This window comes from Amphiura filiformis, chromosome 7 (assembly GCF_039555335.1).
Source record: "Amphiura filiformis chromosome 7, Afil_fr2py, whole genome shotgun sequence".
NCBI classification, from domain to species: Eukaryota; Metazoa; Echinodermata; class Ophiuroidea; order Amphilepidida; family Amphiuridae; genus Amphiura; species Amphiura filiformis.
The window spans coordinates 3,547,649-3,559,780 of NC_092634.1; the positions used below are offsets into that span (position 1 = coordinate 3,547,649).

General features: G+C 40.2%; 1 protein-coding gene across 1 annotated transcript in view; it reads left to right on the top strand.

The window, feature by feature from the left end:
• Positions 1 to 35: 35 nt before the first annotated feature.
• Positions 36 to 12,132, top strand: part of LOC140156567 (uncharacterized) — a 35,148-nt gene continuing 23,051 nt past the window's right edge. The window contains exons 1-9 of the mRNA XM_072179507.1: positions 36 to 108; positions 532 to 657; positions 1,094 to 1,219; positions 1,486 to 1,611; positions 2,253 to 2,402; positions 3,992 to 4,153; positions 6,387 to 6,545; positions 9,043 to 9,167; positions 10,449 to 10,679. Coding sequence (XP_072035608.1) covers positions 36 to 108; positions 532 to 657; positions 1,094 to 1,219; positions 1,486 to 1,611; positions 2,253 to 2,402; positions 3,992 to 4,153; positions 6,387 to 6,545; positions 9,043 to 9,167; positions 10,449 to 10,679 — 1,278 coding nt within the window. The remainder of the gene's footprint in view (positions 109 to 531; positions 658 to 1,093; positions 1,220 to 1,485; positions 1,612 to 2,252; positions 2,403 to 3,991; positions 4,154 to 6,386; positions 6,546 to 9,042; positions 9,168 to 10,448; positions 10,680 to 12,132) is intronic.

A 12,132-nucleotide genomic window follows, 5' to 3' on the forward strand; every position in this document is an offset into this window, starting at 1 on the left:
GAGCAGGTGACACCCAAGGGGCTGAGTCACCTGTTATGATTGGTTCTCTGGATGCAACAAAGTATAAAGATATATCCTGTGGCACAGATCACACAGCAGTATTAACAGGTAAGGAAAGGGGTTGACTGCTGCAATGTGCTGGTGAACTGTATGCATTTGGGGCAGGTGGAGAGGGTCAATTAGGAGCAGGTGACACTCAAGGGGCTGAGTCACCTGTTATGATTGGTTCTCTGGATGCAACACAGTATAAAGATATATCCTCTGGGACTGATCACACAGCAGTATTAACAGGTAAGGAAAGGGGTTGACTGCTGCAATGTGCTGGTGAACTGTATGCATTTGGGGCAGGAGGAGAGGGTCAATTAGGAGCAGGTGACACCCAAGGGGCTGAGTCACCTGTTATGATTGGTTCTCTGGATGCAACAAAGTATAAAGATATATCCTGTGGCACAGATCACACAGCAGTATTAACAGGTAAGGAAAGGGGTTGACTGCTGCAATGTGCTGGTGAACTGTATGCATTTGGGGCAGGTGGAGAGGGTCAATTAGGAGCAGGTGACACTCAAGGGGCTGAGTCACCTGTTATGATTGGTTCTCTGGATGCAACACAGTATAAAGATATATCCTGTGGGACTGATCACACAGCAGTATTAACAGGTAAGGAAAGGGGTTGACTGCTGCAATGTGCTGGTGAACTGTATGCATTTGGGGCAGGAGGAGAGGGTCAATTAGGAGCAGGTGACACTCAAGGGGCTGAGTCACCTGTTATGATTGGTTCTCTGGATGCAACAAAGTATAAAGATATATCCTGTGGGACTGATCACACAGCAGTATTAACAGGTAAGGAAAGGGGTTGACTGCTGCAATGTGCTGGTGAACTGTATGCATTTGGGGCAGGAGGAGAGGGTCAATTAGGAGCAGGTGACACCCAAGGGGCTGAGTCACCTGTTATGATTGGTTCTCTGGATGCAACAAAGTATAAAGATATATCCTGTGGCACAGATCACACAGCAGTATTAACAGGTAAGGAAAGGGGTTGACTGCTGCAATGTGTTATGCATAAAGGCTGGTCAACTGTATGCATTTGGGGCAGGTGGAGAGGGTCAATTAGGAGCAGGTGACACTCAAGGGGCTGAGTCACCTGTTATGATTGGTTCTCTGGATGCAACACAGTATAAAGATATATCCTGTGGGACTGATCACACAGCAGTATTAACAGGTAAGGAAAGGGGTTGACTGCTGCAATGTGTTATGCATAAAGGCTGGTCAACTGTATGCATTTGGGGCAGGTGGAGAGGGTCAATTAGGAGCGGGTGACACCCAAGGGGCTGAGTCACCTGTTATGATTGGTTCTCTGGATGCAACACAGTATAAAGATATATCCTGTGGCACAGATCACACAGCAGTATTAACAGGTAAGGAAAGGGGTTGACTGCTGCAATGTGTTATGCATAAAGGCTGGTCAACTGTATGCATTTGGGGCAGGTGGAGAGGGTCAATTAGGAGCGGGTGACACCCAAGGGGCTGAGTCACCTGTTATGATTGGTTCTCTGGATGCAACACAGTATAAAGATATATCCTGTGGCACAGATCACACAGCAGTATTAACAGGTAAGAAAAGGAGTTGACTGCTGCAATGTGTCTCAATGTAAAATGATAAACCAAGAGACTATAATAAAAGTCAGCATCAAAGATACTAATTTATGTCTGCATTACTTGGCAAGCAAATATTGAATTTTGAATATCGCGTGTTGAGAGCCAGCTGTTTTTATTCGTTTTATGTTCGATATGAGTTTGTTTTAAATAATTATTGATAATTATTTTTCCAACATATAGACGAATCCAACGAGCCAAATCATGGTCAGGATTTGGTCGGCCATTATTGGGTCCCCGCAGCACCTAACTGGTGTTGTGACTGCCCAATTGGGTGGATTAAAGCCGCTTAAAATTAGATGTTAGATTCTTTTGTGTTGTAAACTGTCATCACTCTTTTGTCTATGTGTAACATGGGTGATAGAATGCAGTTTAAAATACCCTCCAAGGCCGCATCATTTCACATTTTAGGTGAGATGGAGCCGACAGGGACCCAGCTTTGGCTGCCATTGAGGTGTAGGAATGCGTGAAATTTGATTCGTCTATAAGGCATAACATCATGATTGCCAGATATTTCCTTTAAGACCATTATAAATCAAATCAAATATAGTTCGCCCTCGTTTATATATCCGTGTTTTTTCTTCTATTTCTCTTCATAGTTGAAGGCAATCTGTTTATGTTTGGCAGTGGCTCAGATGGTCAGCTGGGATTAGGCAGTATCACAGAAACTGAAATACCAAGAGAATTAACACTTGGTATAGCAGTCACACATGTATCATGTGGATATTATCATACAGCTCTTGTTACTGGTAAGACTAATATACCGTAAAGATTCGCCGAATGGTGCCTTTGGGCTCCTTTGCCTTGGGTAAATTTCATGGTGAAATAGAGAGCTCCTGCCTCTGAAATCCCAACAAGAATTAAGGTTCCGTGCCCTTATTTGCTGTTGGGAATTTTATGGGAGGCCACTGTTAGGTTTTGCCTAAAATTTCATTTATGTCAATTGAGCCCATAGCGCCATTGGGCGAATCTTTATGGTAGGGTCTGAGATATAGGATCCACAACTTACATGTTCCCCCAACGCCTTTTGGAATTAATCAAAATAATATTTTACGAAATGTAACAATGTAAAAAGTTATGAGTAACCTTATTTGTTTTATCTGGACCAATTTTATAGCGTCACACATCATCACGTTCGGTCATTATGTGAAAAAACAGGCAGTTTTAAAAGTTGCACCTGAGTCCATATGAGTCAACTTTCCTTAGCAAACACATGAATAGGCCTGGCCTTGTTTGAGATTTGATCCTATGGACTCAGATGCAACTTTTAAAATGGCTTCTATTTTACATAATGAACCATTGTAACTGAACGCAATGATGCATGATGCTATGAATTGATCCAGATGTGTACAACATGTACACACACCTTTTTACATTGTTACACTTTTTTAATGGTTTTACGATTAATTTCAAAAAGCATTAGGAGGAACTTAATTTGGGGATCCTATATCAGGTAAACCCATCCCTGCAAACATTTGCCAAAATGTATGAACGCAATGATGCATGATGCTATGAATTGATCCAGATGTGTACAACATGTACACACACCTTTTTACATTGTTACACTTTTTTAATGGTTTTACGATTAATTTCAAAAAGCATTAGGAGGAACTTAATTTGGGGATCCTATATCAGGTAAACCCATCCCTGCAAACATTTGCCAAAAAGTTGTAAACTATTCAAATAACTGCAAATGTTGAGTTGATAAAAGATTAGGAATTCTATTTTGTGCACCCTGTTGAAAAAAAGTTATGAAATCTTATGAAAATGTTTGAATTTGTGTTGATATTACATGTTTTCTTTGTTGACCTATTGCCTACATTAAACTTGGACATGACCAATGTTTAAGCCGATAGGATACGGATGAAGTCATTGGATGCCAAACTCAGCAGTTAAAGCATAAACATTAATGATGACATGACTCATTGTACTAAATACACAAACCTGATACCTAACTATGGAATATGAAGAAGATATTCATTTATGGTTCATTCATCATTGCCTCCAAATTCAGAGGTGCCACTTTACAGGTTTTTGCTTGAATTTAGGTTATTTGTGAGTTAATATTCCTGTGTTTTTGTTCATTTTCAGTCCATTTTTGGAGCTTTTTAATGTTTAACATCAATTCACAAATTTTTTCAGGGTTTTTATTAGCAGTTTCTGGGGTGTTTTTTTGAGAAACTTACTAGCATCTATGAAAATAATGTCACATATATATGCCCGCCTTATTTTGAGTAGTCTTGCCAGTGACTCACTGCTTGAGCCAGATGCTTAAAATCCCCTGCATAAATAATAATTATTTGACCAGTACAATTGTTGTTTTTTATATTTATTTCAGAGGATGGGAAACTGTACACATTTGGGGAGAATGAGTTGGGCAAATTGGGTTTAGGAGATGACAGAGCAGATATCAGTACTAATACACCTCAACATGTAGATAGCATTGAAGAACCTGTTATGTGTGTGTCATGTGGTAATAGTCATACGGCAGCTATTACTGGTAAGTTACAGTACTAATAGTACACCTCAATATGAGCTATAACTGGTTAGTTATAAGGCAGCTATTCTTTTCGGGTTCTAGATTTGGATGTTGAAAGTCAGAATTTACATGAAAGAATCTGGATTTTGCAGTGGTAATAGTCATATGGCAGCTATTACTGATAAGTTACAAGACAATTATTTCTATTCAGGTTAGTCTAGATAAGGATGTACAAGTTAGGATATATGCAAAAAGCATGTAGGCTTTGCAGTTCATGTATACTCATACCTGCCAACATTGAAAACCTAGAAAACAGAGTACATTGCGAACGTAGGGCGCGAAGCGCCCGTAGTATCGCCTCTGACGGCGGGGAGTCCAGGGGCCCGCTTAAGGGCCCTTGGTGGGGTCAGGGGCAAAGCCCCGTGGAAGTGAGGGAATGAGTGAAGCCCCTAACTAGAGGGTTTCTACACTGTAAAAACCCTTATAAGCCCCTTCACATTAGACACATTTTATAGAAAAACAACAAGGTGAAAATGAAGCCCTAGGCTTTTATGCACTTTGATGAGGGATTTATACTCCATATCTAGCAACAATTTCAACACATATTTGATGACTACAACCTTTGAAAAAAATGTGAAAAAACATTCTGGAACCTGTTTTTATAAGTTTGAAAAATATGCTTCCTTCACACAGAAAATGTGCTTTTAAAAATGCAGTTTCCTATACTTTTGTACATAAAGATCATTCGTTGAAGCGATCTTTTGGCTTTATAACAAGGCCTATGTGACTGATAGGACATTGATATGATGCACAATACAAAGGTGACAATTTTTATAAAAAAATCAATTTTTTCTTAAAATTCTTAAGTTTTTGGCAACTTGAGAACCTCTAGACCTATTCTGAAGGTTGCATTTGAGGAGGGATTTATACTCCATATCTGGCAACAATTTCAACACATATTTGATGACTGCAACCTTTGAAAAAAGGTGAAAAAACATTCTGGGACTTGTTTTACAAGTTTGAAAAATATGCTTCCTTCACATAGAAAATGTGCTTTTAAAAATGCAGTTTCCTATACTTTTGCGATTTTTTGGCTTTATAACAGGGCCTACGTGACTGATAGGACACTGATATGATGCACAATACAAAGTTAAAATTCAAAAAAAAAAACCATTTAACAAAAGACATGTCAAAGTTTTTGTTGACTTTGGAGAAACACTAGCGTATTCTGAAGTGCTAGGATCATTCACAGATGATTTGAAAAAAAAAAAAAATTGGAAAACATTACAAAAAATTAGTTTGTTATCTTTAATATGGAAACCACTAACTAATGTTTACCTCTTCATCTGTCACAATATTATAAATGCATTGGTTTTCCATGCATTTTATAATATGTGCTAGATGAAGAGGTAAACATTAGTTAGTGGTTTACATATTAAGATAACAAACTGTAATTTTTCCAATTGTTTTCAAATTAACTGTGAATGATCCTAGCACTTCAGAATAGGTCCAGTGGTTCTCTAAAGTTGTCAAAAATTTGGAAAAGAAATTTCAAAAAAATTATTTAAAAAAAAAAAAAAAAAAAAAAAAAAAAAAAATTTTTTTAATTTTTTTTTTTTTCTCCAGAAAATCGGAGTACTCCGATTTTGGGGTTTAAAACTCGAAATCGGAGTAACTCCTTGAAAATCGGAGTAGTTGGCAGGTATGTATACTCAACCTCTTTCTGGTCCGCAAATCTTCTTGTATCTCTTCTGACTGGGTCATAATTTTGGGCTCTTCTCTTTCTCTCTCTCTCTCTCTCTCTCTCTCTATGTGCCATATCCAGTGATGTGGGCGACCATGGAATGCCAATCCATCCTGTTCTTTGCCAATCTCAACAGCTTGATGTTATCCACACCCGTCCAAGCTGTGATACTTTGAAGATATGTTGTCCTCTGGCACCCTGTATCTCTCCTTTCATTAATCTTCCCCGTAAGAAACAAACACTCCAGATCATCTTTCCTCATACAGTGGCCTAGAAAATCAAGTTGCAGTTTCCGGATTTTCTTCAGAAGCATCTGTTGACTACCAGCTCTATACAATATTGTTTCATTTGTGGTGTGACTTGTCCAAGGGATCCTCAACATTCGCCCGAGGAACCACATTTTAGTTGCTAGCAATCGATCTTCCATTGCCTTTGAGACTAACCAGCAAGTATTAACAAAATTACTTTTAACTACGCAGTCTATGCCTTTGATTTTTATTCCTATTGTAGAGAGTGGAAAAGTATACACCTTTGGTGATGGCAGTCATGGACAATTAGGACAAGGGCCATCATTACTACAACTGAACACACCACAGAGAGTGAGCAGATTGAGTAAAAGAAAATGTAGGGCTGTATCGTGTGGTGAAGGTCATACAGCAGTCATTACAGGTAAGCCATATGTAGGGCTGTATCGTGTGGTGAGGGTCATACAGCAGTCATTACAGGTAAGCCATTGGTGATAGCAGTCATGGACAGTTAGGACAAGGGCCGTCATTACTACAACTGAACACACCACAGAGAGTGAACAGATTGAGTAAAAGAAAATGTAGGGCTGTATCGTGTGGTGAGGGTCATACAGCAGTCATTACAGGTAAGCCATTGGTGATAGCAGTCATGGACAGTTAGGACAAGGGCCATCATTACTACAACTGAACACACCACAGAGAGTGAGCAGATTGAGTAAAAAGAAAATGTAGGGCTGTATCGTGTGGTGAAGGTCATACAGCAGTCATTACAGGTAAGCCATTGGTGATAGCAGTCATGGACAGTTAGGACAAGGGCCATCATTACTACAACTGAACACACCACAGAGAGTGAGCAGATTGAGTAAAAGAAAATGTAGGGCTGTATCGTGTGGTGAGGGTCATACAGCAGTCATTACAGGTAAGCCATTGGTGATAGCAGTCATGGACAGTTAGGACAAGGGCCGTCATTACTACAACTGAACACACCACAGAGAATGAGCAGATTGAGTAAAAGAAAATGTAGGGCTGTATCATGTGGTGAAGGTCATACAGCAGTTATTACAGGTAAGCCATTGGTGATAGCAGTCATGGACAGTTAGGACAAGGGCCGTCATTACTACAACTGAACACACCACAGAGAGTGAGCAGATTGAGTAAAAGAAAATGTAGGGCTGTATCGTGTGGTGAGGGTCATACAGCAGTCATTACAGGTAAGCCATTGGTGATAGCAGTCATGGACAATTAGGACAAGGGCCGTCATTACTACAACTGAACACACCACAGAGAGTGAGCAGATTGAGTAAAAGAAAATGTAGGGCTGTATCGTGTGGTGAGGGTCATACAGCAGTCATTACAGGTAAGCCATTGGTGATAGCAGTCATGGACAATTAGGACAAGGGCCGTCATTACTACAACTGAACACACCACAGAGAGTGAGCAGATTGAGTAAAAGAAAATGTAGGTCTGTATCGTGTGGTGAGGGTCATACAGCAGTCATTACAGGTAAGCCATATGTAGGGCTGTATCGTGTGGTGAGGGTCATACAGCAGTCATTACAGGTAAGCCATATGTAGGGCTGTATCATGTGGTGAGGGTCATACAGCAGTCATTACAGGTAAGCCATATGTAGGGCTGTATCATGTGGTGAGGGTCATACAGCAGTCATTACAGGTAAGCCATATGTAGGGCTGTATCATGTGGTGAGGGTCATACAGCAGTCATTACAGGTAAGCCATATGTAGGGCTGTATCGTGTGGTGAGGGTCATACAGCAGTCATTACAGGTAAGCCATATGTAGGGCTGTATCATGTGGTGAGGGTCATACAGCAGTCATTACAGGTAAGCCATATGTAGGGCTGTATCGTGTGGTGAGGGTCATACAGCAGTCATTACAGGTAAGCCATATGTAGGGCTGTATCGTGTGGTGAAGGTCATACAGCAGTTATTACAGGTAAGTCATATGTAGGGCTGTATCGTGTGGTGAAGGTCATACAGCAGTTATTACAGGTAAGTCATATGTAGGGCTGTATCATGTGGTGAGGGTCATACAGCAGTTATTACAGGTAAGCCATATGTAGGGCTGTATCATGTGGTGAGGGTCATACAGCAGTCATTACAGGTAAGCCATATGTAGGGCTGTATCATGTGGTGAGGGTCATACAGCAGTCATTACAGGTAAGCCATATGTAGGGCTGTATCGTGTGGTGAGGGTCATACAGCAGTTATTACAGGTAAGCCATATGTAGGGCTGTATCATGTGGTGAGGGTCATACAGCAGTCATTACAGGTAAGCCATATGTGACCTGTTACCACAAAATGAGCCTAAAGGCGCAAATTGGTAGTTTCAAGACACTGGCGGACTGAGTTGATGTTCTTTGTTTGCCATGCGTCTGTACAAGCCAGTAGTATGTGGCCCATTGGACATACAGACATACTACTGGCTTGAACATGTGCTTGTGAAACGAAGAACGCCAACACATTAACCAGGTCGTTTCGAAACTACCAACTTGCGAATTTTATTTAGTGGTAGCGGGGCACATATTACTCATAGCCTACATCGATTTAGGCCCTTTGTGAACCAGTATTTCCTATTCTGTTTGGACTGATTCTGTCAGTCCAATTGAGCTTATCTCCCCTGTGACCAGGCAACCCAAGAAATAAGGGCCTGTTGAAGTTGGATTTGACCTTTTGACCTCACCATAATACTAGACAGGAGCTTGCAGGTATTCATCTCAGAAATTTCATTTGATGAATGCGTAATTAGCTATGTTATTTGCAAATGCTTGATCATTTAAATATACGTTTTTTCAACAGTATGACTAATAGTAGAAATATTGAATGTCAACCAATGAACTGTGTAGAATGAATGAGAAATTGGCCGGCCTTCAAACTAATCATATTAATGTTCCATTGCATTGCAGATAAAGGCTCATTATATACCTTTGGTGACGGTAGGCATGGCAAACTGGGACAAGGAGAAGAAAGTTTTTGTAATCTTTTCACACCAACCAGGGTGACTAGGTTCAAAGGATTCTTTATTGAACAGGTATGATCCCAGTAGTTACTTCTGCCATGTGTGCAAAGTATGTTTACTTTACAACTTGAGTTCTCATGAGGGTTTCTAAAGTCTGTATTCTACCTCGAGTAACCGGCACTAGCTTTGAAATTCAACATGTTCTGTGTTTAGCTTAGCGTTACTTGAAGTTTACACGCACGATCAACGTGCCGCATATGTACACACAAGAAACTGCACTAAGCCAACGCAGCACACGCTGAACTTCAAAGCTAGTGCCGGTGACTCAAGGTATATATACAGACTATATCTTGGGTGATCACATAACATGTTGAGGCAGTATATGACCCAGGTGTATCACTGAGTTATATAAGATAACCTTCTGCAATTATGTAGTTCCTATAGATCTCTGCAAGGTCCTTTTCCACTGGTACTGACTTGACAACAAGCTTATCTTGATTATTGTGTAAAAAGAACCAGTTCATGCCTTTGTCATGTGATGCTACGCAGCTTGTTCAGCAAATGAGGTGCAGATATTTCATGATATGATTCAATTAGCCAATTGGAACCCCACTTCTACATGCCCTGTGTGCAAGATTGAGGTCACACAGTGTCATCGCCCCGATATCTTCATGGCAGAAATCGCCATGGTAGGTTGAATCCACCGCCACGCATGGCCATTTTGTATCGACCTGTTTAATAGTTTTGAGTCGCATAATGGGCGAAGGACATCTGACTAAGGCTACTGACAATAGCCCGATTAGCTCGGTGACTGACCTCGCTGTGTGTCAGTCGAGCGTGGTACGTCATAGGTCATATGCTTTTAGATTACCTACACGATTGGCCTATACACTGCGCTATATACCGGTAATTCGGCACATATAAATCAGAATTATTGTCAGTTTTTGACTCAAGATGTAAGCTACTCTCTCAAGACGCAAGCTAACGACTATCATATCTGTTCAAAATATATATTCAAGTGCAAGGAACCACATCTGGTTTCTTTATACGAAATCATTTACGGGAGATATTCATCATTTTCTACCCCGGTATCCAAAGATTTTCTTCTCATATCAAACTCGTGCATAGCAAATTCACGTGTATCGATCCCGGGTATTTATTTTAGTATCTCTGCTGACAAAGTAATTATTAGCCAGGTGATGTCGGTGTGGGTCATGCCTTCCACAGAGGGTGTATGAATTTCATTTGAAATAGCCCATAAGATATTATATATTCTTCTTATGATGTAATAGGTGTAAATAATTTTATTTGTAATTATTAATATTTTTGTTTACACTTGTGTTGTTCACCTAGGTGTCATGTGGTGGCTGTCACATGATAGTTAGAGCAAGACGGAGAGATACGTCCAACGGAGAAGCATCAGAAGAATCCGATAGCGAAGAAACGGATCCATTGAAACTATCAAGTGGATTACAAGCTAGACTTCAATCATCAATAGCAGATGTCGACAATAAATTAGATAACTCATTAGACCTAAATGCATCTCTAGGTGGTACAGCAAGGGGTAGGAGAAGGCAGAAAGAGGTGAGATAACTTACTATTATTAGATTGGCTTATTCCATTTAAAATCGACACTACCCCTGTGGAAGATTGAGCTAAAATCTGTCACAGAGGGAGTATCAATTTGGGTAACATCCATTAAAATACTTACTCCAGTTGTGGAAGATATAGCTAAAGCCATAATACAGGGGGAGTATGGGTTTCAAAATAATTAACTTTATAAACCTCATATATAGATTCCTGTCATCTGATTGGTTAAAAGTGCAGTCATTGAATTAACTATGCCCCCCCTTTTTAAGAATTACATAAAAACTGAACTATTCCCCAGGCAATAGTCTTTTAAAAGACTATTCCTGGGCATAGTCATTTTCACATCATTGGTGTGTGTGCCAATCAAACTATACGCGCGCGATGGCGTGTTCGCATTACGCACGCAGCGCCAACGCGCTGCCTGCCAGTTGCGGTGACGCGATCGGTTCATAACGAAAAACTTCCTTTGTAAATTTTACCATGGCCTATGAACAATAAAATAGGCCTTTTTACCAATCAGATGACAAAAATCTATATTAATGAGGTATATAAAACAAATATTGACTGCTTTATTCGGGTCATGGTTAACATTATAGGCCCGCGATGATCTCAAAACCATGCTATGGTTTTGAGATCACCTTGGGCCTATACTTTTAACCATGCCCCTCATAGCAGTCAATATTTGTATACTAACCAATTCCATTTGAAATTCATACTCCCCCTGTGGAAGATATTTCCCAAATCTTCCACATGGGGATTGTGGATTTTAAATGGAATAGCCCATTATACTATTCAGCAAATTCCTTCATCGATATCCGTCTGCTCTGATCTGCCCTGTGTGTGGCTGATTATCGTGTAAAAAGAACTATGTCAGCAAATGAGGTGCCCATGTGATGATGACTGTGACGTGTTTCAATAAGCCAGTCAGAACCCCACTTCCATATATGCCATAAACTGCGCCAAATTGGCAGACCACTGAAGAACTCAGGGTTTCAAATCCGACGCGAACCCGCGAACCGGTTCGCGTGAAGGTTCTCGCCGGGTTGCAACTGGGCGAACCAAAATTGGTTCGCGCACAAGCTTGAAGTCTAAGATCACATTTTGTGTTATTTTTACCTTTTTTTACTGCAACGGAAATGTGATTTAATAATCTCATTAATCCATGAATATAATTCTGAAATGTTGGGGAAAAAAGGCAAAGTTTTCATCATTTTAGCTGTCGATTACTTTATATTGTACGATCACATACAGAGCATGAAAGTTTCGCCCTGGCCTGTGTTTACAACCCACCATCCCATAATAATAGATATGACCTCGCTAGTAATAAAAGCGTCTATGTCATTGGTCTTCATCTCACATATTTCCACCAATCACGGCAACTCTTTCTTACCAAAGAGTCGGGTCATATGAATAATTAATCATGACATGAATAATTAATCGTTAAATG